Source organism: Neomonachus schauinslandi, chromosome 13 (genome assembly GCF_002201575.2).
Source record: "Neomonachus schauinslandi chromosome 13, ASM220157v2, whole genome shotgun sequence".
In the NCBI taxonomy this organism is placed as follows: Eukaryota; Metazoa; Chordata; class Mammalia; order Carnivora; family Phocidae; genus Neomonachus; species Neomonachus schauinslandi.
Window position 1 is genome coordinate 28,046,383 of NC_058415.1, and position 25,815 is coordinate 28,072,197.

General features: G+C 38.9%; 1 protein-coding gene across 1 annotated transcript in view; it reads left to right on the forward strand.

Moving 5' to 3' along the window:
• The first annotated feature begins 3,559 nt into the window (after window positions 1-3,559).
• LOC110589222 (nucleolar complex protein 3 homolog) overlaps window positions 3,560-25,815 on the forward strand; it is a 28,822-nt gene continuing 6,566 nt past the window's right edge. The window contains exons 1-9 of the mRNA XM_044920752.1: window positions 3,560-3,646; window positions 19,226-19,357; window positions 20,818-20,898; window positions 21,182-21,282; window positions 23,424-23,496; window positions 23,589-23,652; window positions 23,735-23,806; window positions 24,755-24,936; window positions 25,548-25,676. Of these exons, the coding sequence (XP_044776687.1) occupies window positions 3,560-3,646; window positions 19,226-19,357; window positions 20,818-20,898; window positions 21,182-21,282; window positions 23,424-23,496; window positions 23,589-23,652; window positions 23,735-23,806; window positions 24,755-24,936; window positions 25,548-25,676 (921 nt within the window). The remainder of the gene's footprint in view (window positions 3,647-19,225; window positions 19,358-20,817; window positions 20,899-21,181; window positions 21,283-23,423; window positions 23,497-23,588; window positions 23,653-23,734; window positions 23,807-24,754; window positions 24,937-25,547; window positions 25,677-25,815) is intronic.

The following is a 25,815-nucleotide window of genomic DNA, read 5'->3' on the forward strand; positions in this document are numbered from 1 at the left end:
TCAACTCAACCAATCATTTCTGATATTTTAAAATATCTCAGGGTTTTTCAAATTTAATCAATTTTCCTTATAATTCTATCAATTTTTGCTTTTTGTACTTTGAGGCTATATTGGCTAGAGGAAGGCAATGCTGCCTTCCTCAAGATCTGGGACACTTTGTATTATTTTTCCATTGTGGTCTTTAGATATATTTTTATATGAGTTTTGAACCTCAGCTATGTCTTCTTCTCCATTATTGTGCTATGCATTTGGAGGAGTGCCAGGAGCCATCTAGCCTGGAAGTGCCCCTGTATTGTTTAAACTAAGTTGAGTAGAGTGTTCTGTTATTTGCTACTAAGTGACATAATATTATTCTCTCCATTTTACAGACTACTAAACTGGGGCCAAGAAGCTAAATGACTATCCCAAGGCCCCCATAGCTCATAAACCACAGATCCAGAAATTCGATTTAAGTCTACTGGCTACAAAATCTAGGGTCTTTTTCTTTTACTATGTTGCTCCCAAAAGAACATTTCTAGACTCTTTAAAAGAATCTTTGTCCTACCCTTCACCAGCCCCTCTACCTCCTCCCCTCTCTACACCCATGGTTCTAACTTGCTTCTCTGATGGCAATACCAAAGCCAGATTGAACTGAAATTGTCAGCTCTGAGTTTACTGATAATTCTTACCTTGCTGGCTTTGTTGGGGACATATGCTTCCTGTGTGCCTGCCATGGAGAGGACGTGGGCTTGCTGTGATTCACGGTTCCTCCACACCAACTAACCACCCGTAAAACAGACTCCAGTAAGCAGAGCAGGTCCCTTTAAAACCAGCTCCTCTGCAATGTCTGAATCTCCTCTTGCAAATGTGACCATATATCCTTCATCACGAGGAATAATTAATATTCTCTCACCCTCAACATTAGCCAATTACAGTCATTGCAAAGGAATACATTTTCTTTTTTTTCTCCTTTTTAGGATTTTATTTACTTATTTTGAGAGGGGAGGGAGGAGCAGAGGGAGAGAGAGAATCTCAAGCAGACTCCATATTGAGCACAGAGCCCAACACAGGCTCCACCTCACAATCCTGAGATCATGACCTGAACCAAAATCAAGAGTTGGATGCTTAACTGACTGAGCCACCAGGTGTCCCAGGAATACATTTTCATTTATCAATTCTTCTGTTTAATGTAACTACCCCAAATTTGGACCAGACAATGCTTTCTTTTCCTTCTTTTTTTCTCTTTTTCTCTCCCACTGAGTAGATAAGAAACTGCTGTGTATTTTCCCCTTCTCTGTTGGTAGGATAGTATTTATTGCATCATCCAAATGAACAGGACAGGAAGTATTTCATACCTTAAGTAACAATTCCATTTTCATAGCATGCAGTCTGAAGATATGAATACAAATGAAGTTAAAATTAATCACCTCCAAGAATGTTATTTCCAGTGTGTATAAGTAGTTCTTCCAAGAATGAACTCTCTCCTGAGTTAAAATTTTTAAAGGCATAGTAACAAATGTCAAATTAGACTAATGACAGTGTCTCCAAAGTATAGAAATAAGGGAGTGTAAGGTGATACCATAATGAATAAATAAGATTAATGCAAGTTTGTGAATGAAATGATGTATCATAGCAATTTAATAATGAAGATGTTTTCTCAAAAAGTCTTTCAGGGAGCACTTGTTTCATGGGATGTTCTCTGAACTAATGGGCCCAGGAGCAAATCTGACACCCCTCAAACACAGCTTCAGATTCACAGGGTCTTGGGTGTCTCCCAATCCAGTGACTGTGGTATGACCACTTCTGGGTAGGCTCTAACCTGCTTCTTGTGGGTGCTCACAAAGGCAGATGAGGACCTGCTAGGTGCGAAGAGCTAGGTACAGAGCCTGCATGGGTGGGGAAAGTGAACTAATTATGGAGGGACCCAGTGGATAACTCCTGTCTCTTTCCTTCCCCAAGTAGAGAGCCCCCAGACACATTTTATCCAGCTCTTTGAGCTGTTCCATGTGTTCAGGCTGCCAACAGCCTGGGAAGCAGCCAGACTCTGGGCTAGCTCTCCTTCAGTCTGTGATGGGCCCCACCCTTCTCTCTGGTTCCCTGGATAATAGTCCTCAGTGGAAAGCTTGCACTAAAGACTTGTCTTAAGTCCTGCTTTCTGGGAAACCCAAACAAAACATAATTATTCAAAAACATACTGGGAACTGCCACCTGGGAAATGCCATGCACTGAATCCCATTTCTGAAAAGCCATGATGCCCATCAGCTTCTTAAAGGTTCTAAGGAGTCCTACACCTAAGCAAACGAGGAAACAAAACAAAATTTAAAAACCTGCTTACTGCTTGTTTGTTACATCAAATTAGCAAATTGCCAAAATCATCCCACCATGATATTCATTTGGAAAATAGCTCCTCAAAACTGGGTGCAAGACCCACACCCTGGGAAATGCAAATATGGAATTTACTATATATACACTGAAGATTTGGGGTGTTTCTGAGAGTTTATGTACATGAATGCTAGAGTGTGTCAAATGGTGGCCCCCAAGAAGATATTTCTAAGTCCTAACCCCTGGAACCTGTGAATGTGACCTAATTTGGAAAAAAATGTAATTAAATTAAGCATCCTGAGATGAGAAAAATCATCTTAGATTAGCTGGGTTGGCCCAAATCTAATGACGAGTGTTCTTGTAAGACAAGAAAAGAAGTCACAGGCACAGAGGAGAAGACCAGGTGACCACAGAAGCAGAGATTGGATTTATGCAGCCACAAGCCAAGGAACACCTGGAACCACCAGAAGCTGGAAGGCGCAAGGAAGGATCCCTTCCAGAGTTTTTGAAGGGAGTGTGACCCTGCCAACACCTTGACTTTGGATATCTGACCTTCCAGACAGTGAAAGAATAAATGCTTATTGTTTCAAGCCACGCAGTGTGTGGTAATTTGTTACGACACCCATAAGAAAGTCATACAGGTGCCATCGTGCCTCATGGAAAAGACACATGGAAGGGAAACTCCTTGTTGCCTGGACCTCTAAATTTGGGGTTGACTAAGTGCCAGGCTGTTCTCCCCAGGAGCTGGCTCCTATATACAGGGATTCCGGAGACCATGTTCTGCCTGAAAGCAGAGCAGGAAACCAGAGATGGGGCAACTCCGAGCGCCTCAGCGCCAGGGACTTGGCTCTGTCTGACAGCCCTCAAGCATTACACACATTGGTTCAATGTCCTGGCTCTTGGTTTGCCTCACTTGTAAAGATATTGAGCGGTTATTTGTTCCCTTCCAGCTCCGGAAGTGCTGGGATCGCCCGCAGGAGTCCTTAAACAACAGGCTGTCCCAATGTCTTTTCAGTGGTTAACAGAGGAAGCAAAGGAAAGAGAGAAGAGGTGAAGAGGAGGGGAGGGAAAAAGAGTTTGCTCAAATGATGAGGAACACACTTAATACATAAAAATGGATTCACACTTGGGCTCATCCAAGTACGAATGTCTAGGCAAGGCCATCTTTATTTCTTTTACACCTTGATTGAGTTGAATTTGGTGGGGGGTGGGGGGTTGGCAAGATGGGCTGCAGGTGCTTTTTAGAATCTGGGTAACAATGACTGAGTTGTCCTCAGCATACACTATTCGGATCTTGCCCATTGATTGCCTTCCAAAGTTTCACTTTCTTGACCTATTTCAGAAGGTAAATAGACAGCAGTCTCTACTGCAAACCCCTTTGTAAATACAGATTTCTAAGCTTCAGCAAAGCTGTGACTTCTGTCATCTCATTGGTCTTCTCTGGCTGGGCCTTGGGGAGGTGGGACAGCTCAAACTGCAGTGAGGGACCCTCTCCCCATCAACCTTCTTTTGGAAGTTCCAGTGTTTCTTTGCCGTGTTGCCTTTCAAACCTGTGACCCATGACTGCTTCAGGAAAGCCAAAGTGAATTTATTTTCATAAGTTGAATCATATTGTAAAAATTCACTTGGGTACTTCTCTATTTAAAAGTTGCACGACAGATCAGCAGGTAGTTGTCTACTTTTGAAAAGCAGTTTCTCTGGGGGCCCTTTCTGTCTTAGAGTGAGTTTCCATGTAGCGGGGTGCACCTGCATGCCCTGCAAACCTTTGAGGTCTACTTTGAGGCTCCCTGTTGTCAGTGTGCCTCAGTCAACCTGTCAGGAGTGCTCTACAGAGTTCTGCACGATGGCCTCCAGGCTGTAGGAAGAAGCAAAGAGATTCTTGAAAGAGTGCCAGATGGAAAACACATGACAGTTTTGGATTCCTTCCAGGGCCCAGACAGGAGGCACTGCAGAGAAAGTCATTTTTTCACAGGGACTTGAGAAAAGAAAAAAAAAAAAAGAAGTTACTAATGTCTCTTAAATTTTTCCACAGAGTCAGAAGTAAACAGACTTAGAAAGAGCATATATTTCATATAGACGTTCTCACAGGACATTTGTAAGATGTTAAAATCATAGCCTTGGTGTAGTGAAGAAAGCCCCGGACAAAAAACCAGGGGGCCCGTATTGTAGTCCAGACACAGCCCCATGCAAATGAGACCCTGGCTGCTGGGAGCTTCCATTTTTCCTCTACAGAAGGGAAGAGAGTACCTACTTCTCCTGGTTCCTGTGAGGGCAGGATGAGATGGACTGAAATAAATATAGTTAGTAAAGATGGCATCTGTTGTATATATGTCAAGTATCATCAGGAAGGTCTCAGGGAGCATTTCCCTGAAAGGCATATCCAACCATCCTTGGATGTTTACCATAATTCTCTATGAAGCAAGTGGGTGTCTTAAATGCCCAGATCCTTTTTTTCCCTTTTTTTGAAAAAACAAGTTAACTCTGAGATTCCTCATCTTGTGAAACAGCCAAAGATGTACGTGTTGTGCAGCCCACCTGAGTATGCAGTGACTGCAGATTGGCATTGGAATAATTTAGTTAAGGGACTTGTAGTGATTTCATGGGATTACATCCAAAAATTCAGGCATTCAGCTTGGGTGATAGAATGAAAAGAGGCATAATTCCAGAATACTCCTAGTCACTGGAATGTTGTAAGCCTACAAACACTCTCATGCCCCCCTTCACCCACTATGCTCTTAAAAAACATATGTCCTCAAGTGGAGCAAGGACAGTTTTCCCGTAGAAATTATGCATAATTATGGGTCTCTGTTAACTGTTCCAGAACTTGGCATTCAACGGACCATTGATATGCTGCAGGAATAAAGATAGCAAGATTCCAAATTACTGTACTTACTTAAAGTAGGAACATTATGTTCCATGTGGTGGGCAGTTAGAACTAGAAGGAATTTTCTTTTGGAAATAAAAAACAAAAATTTTATTATTGGTATTATTGTCTACATAGGAAACCCAAAACTCTCTATATCAGTACACTTAGCAAGTACATATAGCAAGTTTAGTGGATGATAAATCAACTTATTTCTAAAAATTTTTAAAGATTTATTTATTTATTTGAGAGAGAGTGTGGGGAAGAGGGGCAGAGGGAGAGGGAGAGGGAGAAAGAGAATCCCAAGCAGACTCTCTGCTGAGCATAGAGCCTGAGGCAGGGCTTGATCCCACAACACTGAAATCATGACCTGAGCCAAAATCAAGAGTTGGACACAGCCAGCTGAGCCACCCAGGTGCCCCAATTTATTTTTAAATTTTAAAACCAGCCACTAAATGTTAGAAATACTTTATGGACTCCATCTCCTCCAGGCTGGTCAGCTGAGACCAAGCTTTCCCCATATCTGAATAAGTTTGGTGTTCATAGCTAGAGCTTCAGGTTTGAAGGGGCAGGAAAACTACAAAGGACATAGCTTTGTATGCAATCAAACTTGATTTAAATCCTGGCTTCTCCAATTGCCACTTATATGAATCTCAGTTTTCACACATGTAAGATGGAGGCAGTGATGACGCTTAAGACAGCTCACAAGATGGTGACTTGGTTCAAATAATGAATGTGGATGGGCTCTATAGCCAGAAACTCTTTAGAGTGGACCATTGCCAGTAACTGAGTCAGTGAGAGCACAGACTAAAGCCATGTTACCTGGGGCTTGGCTCTTCCACTTATACTTGAATGACCTTGAGCCTCTCTGGGCCTCAGCCTCTTCATCTGTCGAGCGGGGATAGCAAGGTCCAACTCACTGGGTTGTAGTGAAGACTCAAAGAGTTAATATGTGGAAAGCTCTTAGAATACTGCCTGGCATGTGGCAAGTTTCAGCTCTTACTGTATTTTCATATCTGCCCAGAAGGAAGCTGTCTAAAAAACTACCTATCATAAATAATAAACTCTATTTAGAATTGAAAAAAAGGATATTAAATCTTAAAGGTGACCCAGGCCAACTTCTTCTTTTAGGGAAAGAAACTGAGGCCTGAGTGTTTCCTCTGGTCATATAGCTGGGTCATCCAGAGGCTCCCGGCTCCCAATTCAAAATTTTCCTTTATATTGCTCTCCTTTGTAAATAAAGGTCTATATGAAGACAACACTATCCCTATTAGCTAGCCAAAGGGGTCACGAATCCCATAAACTATACTTTTTATAGATGAAGAACCTGTAACTCAGTGTTTCAGGAACGTGCTTAAAGTTACACAGCTGTGAACCCTCTGAAATTAGTTGATAATTATTATGGTCACTGTAGTAACCACTAACTAGTTGAATAACCTGAAGCTAGTCACTTGATCTACTCCTTGATACTCAAGAGAGTGGTCCATGGGTCAGCATCACCAGAGCTTGGTAGCAAGGCAGAATCTCAGGCCCCACCCTAGACCCCACTGAATCAGAATCTGCATTTGGAAGTTCCTTGTAGAAGCATTCCTCTTTTCTGCTCATCTATAAAGGAGGCCAGAGATGTTTTAGATGCTCCCGTCCAGGGAGCATTTAAATGCTCTAAATTGCTCTGAATTCTTCTCTCTTTTCGTTTTTACCCCCACGACCTCCCAATTCTAAAGAAGTATTTGAAGGGGAAAAGAGTTTACAAAAAAAACCCTGAAGGTCAAGGTGAAGGGAGAGTGAGAAGGGGCATATTTCTTTTCATTAGGGATACTGGTTTTTGGTGTCAGGAATTCTCCTAAACTTTACAGGTCTGTGTGTGATATTTGGATCAAATGATTGATGGGAGCAGAACCCTCTCTGCCAGGAGTCCAAGACACCTGGGTGCTTGTCTCAGCTCCGCCATCAGAACGGCTGGGAAAGCTTAAGTGATTGACCCAGTCTCTTCCCCTCTGAAATGAATGAATGGGTTTTCTAAATATCTTTCATTTATACTATCAGTCTGCAGAATCTATTTTTTTTAATTACCTGCTTATCTAACTTACCTGTGATTTCTTGGTGTGTGTTTCTAATAGAGTGTTCATCTCTAACTCAGGACTTTGGCTGCCAGGGAAGACAAAGATGCTCTGGTTAAGGGCTCATAGTCACGATAACCAGGATTCCCATGGGCATGGAGACCCGAGTGATCTTTCTACTCAGTTTATTTCCATCCTCTATGTTAAATAATTGATCAATCACGTTCCCTTTGGTCCTGAACCTACTTAAAAGGGCTGCCTTTTCCTGCTCTCTGCTTACCAACTTTTATTCCTTTACACAGCCAGGGAAGCACATGCCTGAGCTATCTGTCTGCTGACCACCCTGGCCGCAAAAGCAGGTGTCCGTGGAAACTAACCCAAAGGCCACTGAAATAGACCAAGTAAATTTCATCTTTAAGAGGTTCTGCCTGCTTTTCTCTGGATTTATGCCCATTTCTCTGAGGCTCCCACTGAAGTTCATGGTTACAGAACATAAACCCCCTCTTCTCAATCCTTAGGATTCACCTTTGCACACAGAGCAGTGTGGAGTTCTTCATATGCATCAGGCTGAAGAATAGTTTTCTGTTCTCATAAACATGGAAGTTTTAGAAGTCCAAAGTTGACTTTGAAAGTGACACAGAACTACACAGAGGTTTTGTTTGCCAAACACTTGCAAATCATTTTGCCTCCACAAAAGCTTTTAAAATGTCAGCCGCCTACACATCTCTGCCTATGGGGCTGTTCCTAACACAGGACCTGGGCAGTAATTTACTGCCCATGATCCACCAGCCCCTGGGCCCCGGGAAGGCTGTGAATGTTTATGGCCCTCCAGGTCCAGAGGTTTCCTGGAACTATACAGGGGCAGCATCGTCCCTTTCACTCTCTCTATGGCACGTAAACATTTTTGTGAAAGTATTTTTATTTTAAATAAGTGAGCTCAACAAGTAAATACTAAGCAAGGATTAGTGAGAAAATGAAGCTGAGGTGAATGAAGAAAGGCCTTTGGTACAATAAGATTCTGGTTTTTCTTTTTTCCCCTCTTTTCTTTTTCTGAGGAGTGAGTACATGGAAAACCCATATTCAGCCTCTCTAAGAATGAGTTCTGTGTGTAAATCAGAGATCATTTCAAGGCTAAAAACAAATTCATGCATGTGGGTGCTGGTGTGAGCTTCATCTCCCTGTACTGTTACCACATGAAGGAAATAGTCATCTTCCCACTCCCTCTCTAAGCAAGATGTTGGAAGATCAAACTTTGCTGCAAAGGCTATCATGAATTATCAAGAGAGAAAGAGAATGTATTTTTATTCGTAAACGGGCCAAAGAAGCAACTGGGCAAATTCAGAGGAAGTTAAGACAGACCCATGGGCAAGAGACACATCCAAGTCTCCCCCAAATATACTACTTTCTATTTGACTAACACAGTATTTGCAAAAATAGGTGAAGAAAACAGCACGTTATTGTTCCTCTAGAAAGGGAAATTTAATCTATATCTGAAATGTATTGTTGTAGCATCTTAATTAAAGCATATATTCAACTGAGTAACTCATTCCCTCCCCCATTAACCACATTCTCCAGGCACTGAACAGGATGTAAGAAAAATTGCCAAGTCGCTACTGGATCATTTCTCGCTCTGAAGTTGCTTTCCCGGCACTGACTGTGTCTGACTCTGCAGATGAGAAAACAGAAAATGATCTTCAAGAATGAAAAACTTGTAAGGAGTTTTGTGCAATAGTGTTGAACAATTGAATGAATACTGTGACCCTAACTAGATTTTATTTTGCTTTTATATTGAATGAGTTGAAAGAAAACAGAAAAGACAGATTTTTTTTCTAAATCCAGGAAATTTTGCAGATCAGGCTGATGGAAATGTGAAAGGACTTCCATAAATAGATGGACATTCATTTAAAATCTAGCTTTTAGTTGCATTTCATTCTGTAAGTCATTGCCTGTGCTCTTCTGTTCCCTGCTATTTTCACATACAGAGCAAAGGTTTGTAAAAAGCTCAAGTCCCAAAGGACCCCAAACAGCTATGAGATGTCAACTAGGCAGTTTCATTTCTAGAAATCTAGATAAACTGATTTATTTTAAGACCAGGGAAATGAAAATAACATAAAATAACTGGCTTGCTCTTCATAATAAATGAACAAGCGTAGATGCTTTTGTACATACAGACAGCACACGTCTCATTCAGCCAAACAAAACCTAAGGACTTACTCAGTGATTGGAAGATCATTAGTTTTATTTGGAAATGGGAGAAAAAGAAAAAATACCATTGGGTCTTAAGTGCTGAGGCTAGATCAGGGAAATCCAAATCAAAACCTCAAGCAGATACCACCTCACACCAGTCAGAATGGCTAAAATTAACAAGGGAATGACAATTAACTAAATTAATGACAATTAGCTAAAATTAACAGGAAACGACAGATGTTGGTGAGGATGCGGAGAAAGGGGAACCCTCCCACACTGTTGGTGGGAATGCAAGCTGGTGCAGCCACTCTGGAAAACAGTATGGAGGTTCCTCAAAAAGTTGAAAATAGAGCTACCTTACGACCCAGCAATTGCACTACTGGGTATTTACCCCAAAGATACAAATGTAGTGATCCAAAGGGATACGTGCACTGCAATGTTTATAGCAGCAATGTCCACAATAGCCAAACTGTGGAAAGAGCTGAGATGTCCATCAACAGATGAATGGGTAAAGAAGATGTGGTATATATATACAATGGAATATTATGCAGCCATAAAAAAAATGAAATCTTGCCATTTGCAATGACGTGGATGGAACTAGAGGGTATTATGCTAAGCGGAAATAAGTCAATCAGAGAAAGACAAGTATCATATGATCTCACTGATATGAGGAATTCTTCACCTCAGGAAACAAACTGAGGGTTGCTGGAGTGGTGGGGGGTGGGAAGGCTGGGGTGGCTGGGTGATGGACATTGGGGAGGGTATGTGCTATGGTGAGCGTTGTGAATTGTGTAAGACTGATGAATCACAGACCTGTACCTCTGAAACAAATAATACATTATATGTTAAAAAAAAATAAAAGAAAATAGTAGGAAGGAGGGAGAGATGAACCATGAGAGACTATGGACCTGAGAAACAAACAGGGTTTTAGAGGGGAGGGGGGAGGGGGGGATTGGTTAGCCCGGTGATGGGTATTAAGGAGGGCACTGGGTGTTATACGAAAACAATGGATTGTGGATCACTACATCAAAAACTAATGATGTATTGTATGGTGACTAACATAACAATAAAATTAAAAAAAAAAAAAGAAAATAGTAGGAAGGGAAAAATGAAGGGGGGGAATCAGAGGGGGAGAGGAACCATGAGAGACTATGGACTCCAAGAAACAAACTGAGGGTTCTACAGGGGAGGGGGTGGGGGGATGGGTTAGCCTGGTGGTGGGTGTTAAAGAGGGCACATACTTAATGGAGCACTGGGTGTTATATGCAAACAATGAATCATGGAACACTACATCAAAAACTAATGATGTAATGTATGATGACTTAACATAACATAATAAAATAAAATTTTTAAAAAATGCTGAGGCCAAGAAAAAGAAGAGAGCTGTGGTCAAGTATTTTTATCTTCTGTGCATGAGTTCAGAAGGTCAACTATGTCTGTCTCACACAGTATGACAAAATGAGTGTCTTCCCTGCTCCTTGCTGCATCCTGGGGACCATCTATTCTCCTTCTACCCCTCACCTTTCCACCCCCCATTTCAGCTCCTCTGAAGTCCATGTGGTAAGACTATGCCACACGCTAGTCTCTTTGGGGCAGTCATCTTCAGACCCCCAATCACTCACCTTCACTTCTCACAGAGTTTAATTTTTTCCTTTATCATCCTGTCACTCTCTCCACTGCTACCATTATGATTCTTGAGGATTTCAATGTCCACATGGAGAATTCTTCCAATAATTTCATTTCTTAATTCTTCCTCCCCCTCCTTGCCTCCTATGAACTTGCCTCCACCCCATTTCAAATGATCTATCCCACTCCAGACTTTATCATTAGCAGTTAGTGTGCCCCTCCATAATCTCAATTTCAAACATTCCACCTGATGACCACCACTTCCTATTTTTTCAGATCATTACCTCTAGTGTCCAAACTCCATTAACCCTTTGACTCCCTGGGACTTCTAAGCCCCCCTCTCCTATTTTTTCATGGCTTCTCACCTCCTGGTGTCCTCTTCTCCTCCTCCCAGACCTGATTTCAATCCCTTGCTCTATAACTGTAATCAGTCCCTTGCCCTGTTCTCTACTCACCCCTCCATTAGTTACAACCTGATTAAATCCAACTACTTTGTGCCTACTGTCTCATCTGGATTTAAATTCTTAATCAAACCTCAGTAGCCCAGAATGCTGGCCAGAAATTCTACACATTTCCCTGGACAACTCATACTATGAATCTTTGAATCTACTATTTCATAATTCCTTTTCTGTCCCTAAACTATTAAAATTTATTCCCCATTCCTTTCTCTCAAGTAAGACCCTCTTATTTCAAGGAAAGAGAGAATCAGTAATAAGAGAAATTCTAAAAGTTCCCACCTCCAAATATACCAGTCTACCTGTGTCTGGGCTCATTTACCACACCCTTATCTTGTTCCTTTGTCCTGCATCTTTCTAAGGCCACTCCTCCCTCAGACATTGAATTCTATCCCCTCCACAGTTGTCAAGGGCTCTTTTCCTGCTGTTGTGCCCTCCTCTAGCAAAATTGTTCATTTCTCTATCAATTTGATTATTGCAATGAACACCCAGCCATGCTGTAATTGCAACCTTGACATCCCTTCTCCCTTCCACTACTTGCCACATTCCTCTACTCCTTCATAGCATAAATTCTCCAAAGAATTATCTAAATGTACTGTTCCTCTACTATCTCTTTTAATCTTCTCTTCACCACCTTCCAGTCAGGTTTTCCCACTAAAACTCCTATCATTTCAATCTAATATTCATTTCTTGGTCTATCTGCAGAATTTCTTTACACCCTAATGATTCCCAGATGTCTGTCTGCAGCCTAGGTCATTCTCCTGAACTCCAGACATTTATCTTTCTGTCTTCTTGCGTATCTATCTCATTCTTGATTATCCACCCAAACTTGCTTTTTCTCCCACTTTCCTCTTCTGGGTAAATGACAACTCCATCTTTCCAGTTGTTGAAGCCAAAATCCTTGAAGTGTTTGTTCCTTGACTCATTTCTCTCAGATCCCTCTTCCAACATATTATCAAATACTCATGACTTTATCTTTGAAATGTATGCAGAATTTGGCCATATCTCAAGCCCTTCATTCTTCTGTTCTGTCATAATTTACCAAAATTATTGCAACAACCTTCTAATGTTCTTCCTGATTCTATCCTTTTGCTTCCCTTTCAGTGTGTGTGTGTGTGTGTGTCTTGTTTTAACACAACAACCAGAGTGCTTTTAAGATCCAAGATGGACTTATTGTTCCTCTTGCCAAAATCTAACAAGGGTTTCTAACTCTTTCAGGATAAAATCCAAAATTTTCACCATAGCTTATACAACTCTACTTGATCTGACCTCCTGCTATTATTCTATCTTCGTCTCTTGTGGCTTTCCCTCATCCACTTACCTCCAGCTATTTGGGTTCTCACCACAGGTCATTTGCACTTGCTTCTCTCAGATGTCTGTCCATTTCACTTCATTTTTTGCTCCAATGTCAAATTATCCAAGAACATTCCTCTCTATCCCATTGAAAGTAGCCCCACGCCCTTCATCTTTTTTGTCTACTTACCTTGCTTTATTTTCCCTTCACACTCACCACCACCTATCATATTTAATTGTTTATTATGTTACCTCCACTAGAAAGTGAGCTCCATAATAACAATGGTTTTGTTTCATTGCTGTGTCCCAAGGGCTCTGAGATAGAGTAGATGACCAGTAAATATGTGTTGAGTGAATAAATTAATTTTTAATAAGAACATCTAATAATAATATAACCCCTGACCAGATTCAACTATTGATTTCATCATTAAGCACTTTTTGAGCATCTTCTCTGCGCCAACAAAACCAGCTACCAAAACAAACAAACAAGCAAAAAAACAAAAAAACATTAGAACATGAAGAGAAATTTGCTCATGAAAGACAACATTGATAATTATTTAAAAATATTTCTGTATATACACTAAGATATCCATATCCCAGAACCATATCCCAGTCAAAAGGAGAATACTGAGTGTGACACATACCCATTAGTTAAAGAAAGATGCAAATGCCAATGAAAGTAATTGATACATACATGATGACTAAATGAATTAAGAGGGGTTGTAGAAATTTTTCAAGAAAATTCACGTTGGACATTTTGATGGTCTATAGAAGACTCTGAGTCATTGTAAATATATTACTTTTTACTAATAATAATCTGTTTCCTTGGCTCTTGAAAGAAAGAAAACAATTCTACACAAGAAAGACATAAATTTTATTTGCAAGTTAATATCTCTGGCCATGGTTCTGACACTATCTTGGAAATGTTTTAGATGTGGAAGGAGTTGTTTTTAAACATTTTTTATTTACTTTGATCAGATCATGAGAGGAACAATACATATAGTCAGGTACTAATTTTCTATCAGCTATGTGGTTGCAAATTATCTTTCCCAAGAATGTAACTTTTCCCCCCTTGTTTCTGATGTTTTTTACTATACAGAATTTTAATAAATTTAGCATTTCCTTAATGATAAGCACTTTTTTATTGCCTAAGAAATCCTTCTTTAACCCCAAGGTCATAATAGCATTCTCTAAAACTTTATAATGAATGTTATATTTTTCATGTTAAAGTCTTTAATCCTTGATTTTTGTATATGGTTTAAGGCAGGGATTCTAATTTAATACTTTATTTTTTTTAAAGATTTTATTTATTTATTCATGAGAGACAGAGAGAGAGAAGCAGAGGGAGAAACAGGCTCCCAAGGAGCAGGGAGCCCGATGCGGGACTCGATCCCAGGACCCTGGGATCATGACCTGAGCCAAAGGCAGACGCTTAACCATCTGAGCCACCCAGGCGCCCTAATACTTTATCTTTTATACTAGAAGATTGATATCTTGTCTTTCCTTTCACTGAATATGAAAACAAAATTTTATGTATATATATAACCTCCACCCTAATAGATCTTACAGTTTTTTAGGGAAGAGAAACAATAAACAAGTATATAAATAGTAATAGTGAATATTTACACTTGCTTTCCTATGTGAGGTGCTAAGGTCTTTATGATGATTTAAGTTATTTAATCATCAGAATTTCTCTATTAGGTAGGAGCAATTAGCATTGCAAATAATCTACATATAACAAAGTTAAAGCATAAAACAGTTCAATAACTTTCTCAAAGTTGTACCAACTATGAGAAAGCTGAGTTGTTTTTTTTTTTTAATTTTTTTTTTATTCTTATGTTAATCCCCATACATTACATCATTAGTTTTAGATGAAGTGTTCCATGATTCATTGTTTGTGCATTGTCTCATTCTTTTTAACGTCTGTTTCCTATTATGTGAATATAGCCCCCTACTTGATGGACAGCTGAGTTGTTTCTACAGTGATCATGAAAGAGAACATTTTGGCTATATTATTTTTTCATACTTACAGGAGTATTCTGTGAGTTAAATTTTTAAAGTTTAGATGCTGGATCCAACAGTATACACATTTATAAATTTGAGAGGTAATGCCACATTGTCCTGCAAATACATTTTATTATGTTCTCACAGTGACAGGCGTGTCTTTTCCCCACAACCTACCCGATGCTGAATGTTTCTACCATTTAATCTTTGTTAGTCTGGTGGGCAAATCATTCTGTACATCTCATACATATTTTTTTGTTTTCACATATTTATTAGTCATTTGAATTTTTTTGCCCATTTGCATTGTTGCTAATTTTTCTCCTCAGGTATTTTGATGACTTGTAATACTTTTCTGATACTCATTTATTTCAGTAAATATCAGCTGTGTACTAGACACTCTTCTAGGTCCTGGGTATAAGGTAGTGAATAAAAGAAACAAAAGCTCTGGTGTTTGTTGAGGTTATATTACATATAAAGGATAGTAAGTTGCAAATATTTGTTTGTTGCTCTGCCATTTAATTTTGTATTGTGGTCTTTTTTGTCTTAAAGAAGTTTTACATTTTAATTGACTCTGTCATTTTTTCACCATTTATAGATGAGATTATATTTTTGTCATGCATGGAAGAACCTCTTCAATCCCAAGTATAGATTCTCTCCTTCTAGAAGAGTGTTAATTTTTATATTTAAATAATCCATCTGACACCTTTGTGTGTGGTATAGTTGCAGATCTAATATGTATATATACTTTCTGAAATGGATAGCCAGTTATTCCAATACTCTTTTCCCTTTGCTGCTGATTTAAAATGCTGCCTTTATTTTATTTTAAATCTGTACACAGTATTTTATTTCTGAACTCTTTGTTGGGTTTTTCTTTTTTTGTATATATTTAGGTTGTACAGTGTGATTTTTTTTTTAAGGTATACAACATGATGATTTAATCAATATGTGAAATGATTACCACAGTCAAATTAATTTTTTTTTTTTTAAGATTTTATTTATTTATTTGAGAGAGAGAGAATGAGAGACAGAGAGCATGAGAAGGAGGAAGGTCAGAGGGAGAAGCAGACTCCCTGCTGAGCAGGGAGCCCGATGCGGGACTCGATCCCGGGACTCCAGGATCATGACCTGAGCCGAAGGCAGTCGCTTAACCAACTGAGCCACCCAGGCGCCCTCAAATTAATTTTTTTTTAAAGATTTTATTTATTTGCGAGGAAGAGAGAGAGCGAGCAAACAAGCAGGGGGAGTGGCAGAGGGAGAGGGAGAAGCAGGCTTCCCGCTGAGCAGGGAGTCTGATGTGGGACTTGATCCCAGGACCCTGGGATCATGACCTGAGCCGAAGGCAGTAGCTTAACCAACTGAGCCACCCAGGTGCTCCACAGTCAAATTAATTAACACATCTATCACCTCTCACCTTTTTTTGTGGTGAGAATCCTAAAAACTTACTCTCAGCTTATTTCAAATTATACAATACAGTATTATTAACTCTATTTACTATGCTATAAATTCAGTCCCCAGAGCTTCTTTATCTTATAACTGAAAGTCTGTGTCCTTTGACTGACATTTCTGCATGTCCCCCATCCCCCCGTCAACCACTGTTTTAGTATGCATTTGACTTTTGTAGATTCCCCATGTAAGTGAGATTGTACAATATTGTTTTTCTGTGTCTGGCCTATTCCACTTAGCATGATGTCCTCTGGGTTCATCTCTGTGGTCATAAATGGCAGGATCCTTCTTTTTAGTGGCTGAATAGTATTCCATTATACGTATATAGCGCAGGTTCTATATTCGTTAGTGGATACATAGGCTGTTTCCATATCTTTGCTTCGTATTGTGAATAATGCTGCAGTGAACATGGGAATGCAGGTATCTCTGAGGTGCTGACTTCATTTCTTTTGGATCTATACCCAGAAGTGGGATTACTAGATCATATGATAATTCTCTTTTAATTTTTTGAAGAGTTTCCATGCTGTTTTCCATAGCTGTACCAGTTAGCATTCCTCCCAACAGTATACAAGGGTTTCCTTATCTTCATGCCCTAATACTCGTTTTCTCTTACCTTTTTTTAAAAGTTTATTTATTTAAGTAATCTCTACAGCCAGCGTGGGGCTCGAACTCATGACCCCAGGATCAAGAGTCACATGCTCCTCTCAATGAGTCGTTGAGGCACCCCTATTATCTTTTTGATAATAGCCGTTCTGACAGGTGTGAGGTAATTTCTCATTGTGGTTTTCGTTTGCATTTTCCTGATGATTAGTGGTGTTGAACCAACCTTTTCGTGTATCTACTGGCCATTTGTTGTATGTCTTCTTTGGAAAAATGTCTATTCACATCTTTTGCCCGTTCTTTAAATCAGGTTATTTGCTTTTTGCTATTGAGTTGTAGGAGTTCCTCATATATTTTGGATATTAACTCTTTGTTAGATACGTGGCTTGCAAATATGTTCTCCCATTCAGTAGGTTGTCTTTTCATTTTGTTGATGGTTTTCTTTGCTGTGCAGGCTGTTTAGTTTAATGTAGTCCCACTTGTTTATTTTTGCTTTTTGTTGCCTGTGCTTTTTGATGCCTATCCAAAAAATCACTAGCTAAGGCCAGTGCTGAGGAGCTTTTCCCCTGTGTTTTCTTCTAGGAGTTTTATGGTTTCGGTTCTTACATTTAAATCTTTAATCCATTTCACGTTAATTTTTTGAGTGGTGTAAGACAGTGGTCCAGTTTCATTCTTTTGCATGTGGATATCCAGTTTTCTTAACATTATTGAAGAGACTATCCTTTCCCCATTGTGTATTATTGGTGCCCTTGCCAAAGATTAGTCGGCCATCTTTAATTTGGAGTTACGTTTTTTATTTGTGGGTGATATTTTATGAGCACATAGAATACTTACAGAATACTCATATTGATCTTTCTGGTACCTAGAATGACTTCATGTTCGCCGTTTCTAATTTTAACTCTTTCTTGTTTCCATTCTGTGTTTTAAGCCCTGTAAACTGAAATATTCTGCTTTCTTCCAATGTACATATTGGAACATCAAAATAATACAAACTGTAGTTCTCACGTTTTTTCCAGGAATGCTGCTATGATTGAAGGAGGTCAGTTTCTTCCAGAGAAAGTTCGAATTTTGAACCCCTTTTGTCTTTGTATGGTTGCTGTAGTACACAAAACACCAATTTCCAAATTAGTTTCTGGATTTTTTGAATGGCTTAAGGCAGTAGTTTCATTGTGGTCCCTGGACCAGCATCAGCTGGAAATTAGAAATACAAATTGTGGGGCGCCTGGGTGGCTCAGTTGGTTAAGCGACTGCCTTTGGCTTGTCATGATCCTGGAGTCCTGGGATCGAGTCCCACATCGGGCTCCCGGCTCAGCGGGGAGCCTGCTTCTCCCTCTGACCCTATCCCCTCTCATGCTGTTTCTCTCTCTCTCTCTCAAATAAATAAATAAATAAAATCTTTAAAAAAAAAAAAAAAAAGAAATACAAATTGTGGGGTTCTAATCCAGACCTAGTGAATCAGAAACTGAGGATGGGGTCCAGCTATTTGTGTTTTAACAAGCCCTCCTGATGATTCTCATGTTTGCTGAAGCTGGAGACCCATTGGTTTAAAGGAAAATAACTTGTCTTAAAATTAGTAACACTGGTCTACATGGATTTTTTTTTTTTTTTTGGTTATTGTGTTTTGTTATTTTTTTTATTTTTTATTTTTTTATTTTTTTTAAAGATTTTATTTACTTATTTGACAGAGAGAGAGATAGCGAGAGCAGGAACACAAGTAGGGGGAGTGGGAGGGGGAGAAGCAGGCCTCCCGCCGAGCAGGGAGCCCGACGCGGGGCTCGATCCCAGGACCCCGGGATCATGACCTGAGCCGAAGGCAGACGCTTAACGACTGAGCCACCCAGGCGCCCCTGTGTTTTGTTTTTAATTGGGGGAAAAAATGAAGATTAGAACTACTGACTGCAAAATGGGGGCTGGTTTGGTAAATTAAAGCTGGTTTAGAAATATCTAATTTACATCCTCTCCTCCCATACTGGTCCAAACCTTTTTCTGGCCTGTCTACCGATGCCAGGTAATGTGTTCTCTCTGCCTTCTACTCATTGTACTGCAAAATAATGTTATGTTTATTTAGCCAAATACTAGTGTCCTATTAGACGCAGATTACTGAATATGTTTAGCAATAAGATAATAGAACTTTGTGTGCAGTGTGATAAAAGATGTGTCAAAGGTGTTTTTTGTTTGGTTTTTTTTTGGCACAAAGGAAGGAAAAACATTGTTAAATGCCAACCTCTCTGTATAAACGTTTTGATTATATACATATATATAAATATTATATATATAAATATTATATATATAATTATAATATATAATTATAATATATATTATATATATAATTATAATATATAAATATTATATATATAAATATTAAGGTGTATATTGTGTTTTCTTCATCTTAGATGTTAAAGACATTCTTGTGCTTAAGAATCAAAGAAGTGGAAGTGAAAAAAGATACAGAGGACATTAATAAACCAAAAAAGTTCATGACTTTCAAGGAAAAGAGAAAAACTCTATCAAGAATGCAGAGAAAGGTTTGGTTGATTTCCTTTTTTGTTTGATTTGAGATTAAAACCATAGTGTAGGCACAGGCAGAAATCATAGTTAAATCATAAATATAAATGTGTCAAAACCTAATATTTAGAAAATTTTATTTTTTCCAGTTATTGCAAAGAAGTGCTTTATTAATTAAACTGACAATTCATTGGCAAAAAGAGCAGTTGATGAAAAAATTTCCTTGTCATGCTGGGTTTTAATTTTTTTGCTCTTCAGATTCATTGTGATACACAGATCCCTTCCTTGACCAGGAAGGCAATATTCATGTAAATTTGGCAACAAAGTGGGTTTTTGTTAATTGAAGCACCGTTCTTTATTGGCTTGCATTTGAAACCTAGGTTGAAATTCCAGCCCCTTGTTTATTTAGTATGAAACTTTGGTAACCTTTTTTTTTTTTTTTAATTTTGAGAAATGGAGCTAGCAATAGCACCCACCTCGTGGGTCACAGTGCACCTTAATCAGATGATGCGGGTAAAGCATTTAGCAAGTGCGTGACACTGGGTGTGCTTTATAAACATGAATTACTACTACCAGCATCGTTATTATTATTACTTCTCAAAACATCTCTACATAGGGTTATCAAATTGCTTATAAAAACAAAAAATAGTTTTCAGGGATATCCATCTTTGAATGGCCCTAATAAATTTTGAAAATGGGACAGAAGTACCACCATAGACTTAATAATTGGAAACAAATGAAGGTAAATATTTTAATTTTTTATACCATACTATCCTAATATAAACTGGATATCCCTGTTAGAAACAGCATGTACGTATCTGTGGTGGGGAAACAGACCCACTAAGAACATGGCAGCTGCTTAAATGGCGCACGAAGGAAGGAAACTCTCCCTCAGTCGGTCCCCTGCGTCTTAGGCAGCTTAGCAACCATTATTTGCTGCTCATACTGCGTAAGAAAGTGGAGAAACTTATATTTTGTTGGATTTCTCTATAGTGTCTGATTTTATGCATTGTATGTAAATGTGTTTAGGAAGTACCGTTGATGACTAATTTCCATGTTATAGATGATTTAACAGTAAGAATTATTTCTGGGCTCAGTGTGTTCTTCACTTTTTTCTCTTTTGAAAAAACTTATAGAAAACTACAGAGAATAATACAGAATATTCCATGTATCTACCATTCACAATGAGCAAATATTAATAGACTTCAGTTTCATTCTTGAGAAGAAACCATCAGTGATAGAGTGAGAGTCCCCTTTGTTCCTCTCCCCAGTCTTGTTCTGCCTTCCTCCCAGGAGGCAGCCGCTGTCCTCGGTTTGGTGTGTGTTTGCTGCTTCTTCAGGTCTGTGTACTTGTGCTTGTGTTTGTATTCATAGACAGGTTAGGGTATGTGTTTCAGAATATTGACATATTATGCCTCTGAAGCTTGCTTTTTCACTCAGCACTATATACTCTTACTTTTTCTTTCCTGTCTCTTTCCAGTGGAAGAAAGCAGAAGAGAAACTAGAGCGAGAGCTACTGGAGGCAGAAGCTTCAGAGAGCACAGAGAGAAAACTTAAACTGGTAGGCAGTTTCACGTTCTCTCACGCTTTTAGAATGTTTTGTTAAATGGTTTTAACTAGAGATTATTGTTTCAACTTGGGGTTGTATAGTCTTGGTTAATCTGCTGGTCTCGTGAAATCACAAGGTGCGTATCTTCATTCTGTTTTGTTGAAGCTCCTAAGATTGGATTGTGGAAAGGGTCGGGAAGGGACAGAAGGTTGAGCTTTGACTGTCATCGCTGTGGTAACTCAGGAGAAAGGGTACGGGGTTATACTCAAGTCATTTTGTCTGTTTCTTCTGCCAGCACACGGAGACTTTGAATATTGTGTTTGTGACCTACTTCAGAATATTGAAGAAGGCCCAGAGGTCACCTCTCCTGCCATCAGTTCTAGAAGGCCTTGCCAAGTAAGAGCTGTGTAGATTGAAGCCTTTTCAGTTCTTTCTAAATAAATAAGACCAAAAAACCCATGACTCTTAACCAGGGTTCACTAATGATGACCCAGTGTCCTTTTTCTTTTTTGTCTGTCACCGGCCTTTCCTTGAAACTGTTCATAATGCTGTCTTTTTAGTTTTCTCATCTCAAGCCTTTTATTTTTTAAATCTCCTTCAGTAACTCCTTTCTTCTGCTGACTAAGTTCTGGGGGTCCCGAAAGTTCATCTCTTCAGTTCTTGGTTCTTTTTGCGCTGTGGTCAGTTATCCACCGTCAGACTTCTGAGTGGTCCGTGCATGCGACTCTTCAGTCTCTTCTAACCCTGCTTGCACATCCTTTTCTCGAGTCCTGTGCAGTCTTTCCCGGAAAGAGAAATCTCTCTGTATATTCTAGGGAACCTATTGGGGGATGCGAGCTAGAATAATGGTGGTTGTGGTAGTTTTCCAGGTATGTGAGGTAGTATCCTGTAGAACAGTGCAATAGAACTATAATGTGAACTACTTATGTGATTTAAAGTTTTCCGTTAGCCACATTAAAAAAGTAAAAAACTGGTGCAATTAATTTTAACATTTTATCGAACTCAGTTTAAAATATTTTGCCGTACAATCAGTATTAGTTATTGAGATACTTGGTCTTCTTATTTTCATAAAAACAAATGAATATTTTATACAGACAGCATATCTCAGTTTGGACCAGTCCCATTTTAGATGCCTAGTAGCCGCGTGTGCTAGTGGCTGTCATCATTGGACAGCACAGCTTTAGAAACAGGACTTACGGTTGGAAGAAAGAGAAAAGGCAAGTTCTGTTTAGTATAGGAAATTTCTTTGTAATGACTGGAGCTGTTTGGCAATGGGATTATAAAGTAATTGGACCTTGTTATTGAAAAGATTGAAAGGGAGGTTGGTCAGAGAAGGGATTACTCCTACATTGGGTAGGACCTACTGTTTGTTTTTCAGTGACCAGTTCCTTTATTTAAAAAAGCTTTTAGTCATATCTACTTACTTTAAAAAATCAAATTATTCAGAAGCATATAAAATTTAAAAATTACAATTTTTCCTATATATATACATAAGTCTGTCTGCCTGTCTTCTGTCACACAGATGGAATCCTGCTACGTAGACTGTTCTGTTTTGATAAAATGGTTACTTTGGGTGTCTCCCCATGTTGGTGTGATTATATCCACCTTTTTTTTTTTTTTTTACATTTGGAATATTCCATTTTATGGATTGGTGATACTTTTATTTGGCCAGCCCGCTATGCTGCACTGGAAATACCTTCATGCACTTGTGTGCATATATTGCCTGGTCAGAGGGTCTGCTCGTTTTAAATGTTGATAAATACTGCCCAGTTGCTTCACAAAAAAGTTGTACTAGTACACGGGGAATGTATCACTTTTAAGATTCTTTCTTATTCTGAGCCTTTTATTTTTTGTGTCAAAGGCTCTTGCACTAATACTGAAGAAAGATCTTGACTTTAAGTACGTCAGTGCCTAGGATTTTATACTGTACAGCGTGCTCTCACATTTAGTAGGTCAGATGATTCTTCTGTAACTCTACTGAGTGATCTCTGTTATTTCTAGAAACAGAGACCCAGGACTGACAAGTGACTTACCTAGGATCATATAGGCAGTTAATTTCAGAGCCTGAACTAGATACTAGGTCCAATATTCTTTCCATTTTATTTTTAAAGCTTTAGTAGAGTCCATATGCCTATAAATAACAGTCTCTTTCCTCCTTTCCCTTTTCCCGCTTCCCATTTTTCCAGAAGCTGATGTTTTTGGCCCTCTTTCGAGTTAGAGCAGCATGGGGTAGCTGGTAAACTTTCCTTGGAGAGTTGTTTTTAACAACTTGTTTTGTAGGGCAGAAGTATTTCTGAAATACTTTCACTTTGTTTCGTGCCTCGTATATTCCTGCTGAGTGTAGTGTCCAGCTGTGGGTGAATTGTTAGAAAGGTCATTCTGAATTAATGAGAAGTATCAATAATTACCACCATCTGCATCATAACTAACATCGAAATAGGGAATATTAAAAATATGGCTTTAAAGTCAAGTTTAATTTCTAGCTGTTTTATTTCTGTTTTTAGGTCACCTATTGACTAAGCTCTGTTTGATTCTAGGTTTGCTCACCTTATAAATGTGGAGTTTTTTGATGATTTATTAGTAGTACTGCATACTCTCATCGAATCTGGTGTAAGTAACTCTATTTCATGAATTATTTTTTAAGATACGAATGGTGATTATTATCCTTAATGTTCTTTTCTCCCCTTTTTTTTTTTTTCAAGGACCTGAGCTATCGAGAAAGCCTTCACTGCGTCCAGACCGCTTTTCATATTCTTTCTGGGCAAGGTAAAATATTTTCTTAATCAAGTTTTGTTTGCTTTACCTTTGGAGGCTGTAACATACCTAATTGTTTGTTGTAATTTCAAAGGTGATGTTCTGAATATTGACCCCATGAAATTCTATACACATCTGTATAAAACACTGTTCAAGTTACATGCAGGTATGTACATTTAGATAATGTGTCTTTAATACATACTTATCTTTTAAGAATATCTTGTGTATAGTCAATGAAAAGTGAGAAATCAGAATTGGCGTATTAGAATGTTGGCCTCTGAGGGCCACACATCTGTATTTAACCTTATGTAAGAGTTGGAGAAAGAGAATTTCTGGAATTGACTGGAGCTATGGTAGAACCGTCTGCATCTCCTGAGCAGTATAGCACTACTTCATTGGTTAGGGAAATGATTTGGGACAGGTATGACAGTTTGTCTTGGGTTTTTCTGGAATGCAGTGAAGTTGTATAATGAAAAAGTAATGATACTAGGTATTTACCCCAAAGACACAAATGTAGTGATCGAAGGGGCACCTGCACCCGAGTGTTCATAGCAGCAATGTCCACAATAGCCAGTCTGGAAAGAGCTGAGATGTCCATCAACAGATGAATGGATAAAGAAGATGTGATACACACACACCCACACACACACCCACACACACAGTGGAATATTACTCAGTCATAAAAAGAATGAAATCTTGCCAGTTGCAATGACAATGGATGGAGCTAGAGAGTATTATGCTAAGCAAAACAAGTCAGTCAGAGAAAGACAATTATCATATGGTTTCACTCATATGTGGAATATAAGAAACAGGGCAGAGGACCGTAGGGGAAGAGAGGGAAGATGGAATGGAAAGAAATCAGGGAGACAAACCATGAGAAACTCTGAAGTATAGGAAACCAACTGAGGGTTGCTGGAGGGGTGGGGGGATGGGGTAACTGGGTGGTGGGCGTTAAGGAGGGCATGTGATGTGATGAGCACTGGGTGTTGTATACAACTGATGAATTATTGAACACTACATCTGAAAAATAATGATGTAATGTAGGTTGGTTAATTGAATGAAAAAAAAAAAAAAGGAATGAGAACAGCCCTGAAGGGTATATCTGCTGTTTTAGGTGCTACCAATGAAGGTGTCGAGATTCTACTCCAGTGCCTTGACGTCATGCTAACTAAGCGCAGAAAGCAGGTTTCTCAGCAGAGAGCCCTTGCTTTCATCAAGCGTCTTTGTACCCTTGCTCTTCACGTTCTTCCAAATTCAAGCATTGGCATTTTAGCAACTAACAGAATATTAATGCAGGTAAGTAATGATAGAAAGCCAAGTTCTGGTAGTACAACAGTGCTATCTTGTTTGCATCTTTTCCCCCTATTTATGTTATTACTGTGATAAGGCAAAATGGTAAAATCCAGTGAGAAAAGAAGTATATAAAATTACAAAACCAAAGCATTCCCACCCCTGTTGACACTCTCCAGAGGTAACCATTTTTACCATTTGTTGGGTTTCCTTCCAGCAGACTTTTTCATTCATATATAAACATGTACAACACACATACACAGACAATACAGCTTTTTTTATGGTATACATTATTCTCCGACATTTTTTTTTAACACTAATGGTGATGGACACATTTTTGTGTAGTACAAATATAGCTATAAAGTACATGTGTTTATAGCTCTTTTTAAAAAATGTTTTATTTTTTAAGTAGGCTCTACGCATACCCAGTATGGGGCTCGAACTCATGACCCCAAGATCAAGAGTCACTCTACCCACTGAGCCAGCCGGGTTCCCCGCTTATAGCTTTTATTTAAGCATAAAAATCAAATTAAATTAAAAGAAAAGTATAGAACCCAGGAACGTTCTTTACCAGTATTAACTTAATTAATTCTTATTTTTATGTGACATTTTTGCAGACTTTCCCAAAAACAGATCTGTTGCTTGACAATGAGTCTCAGGGAAGTGGGGTTTTCCTTCCTGAACTGGATGAACCCGAGTACTGTAATGCTCAGAACACTGCACTTTGGGAATTGCATGCACTACGGGTAAGGATGGCCCTTTCTTTTTTTTTTTTTCTTATTATGTTATGTTAGTCACCATACAGTACATCATTAGTTTTTGATGTAGTGTTCCATGATTCATTGTTAGCGTATAACACCCAGTGAGGATGGCCCTTTCTTTGTG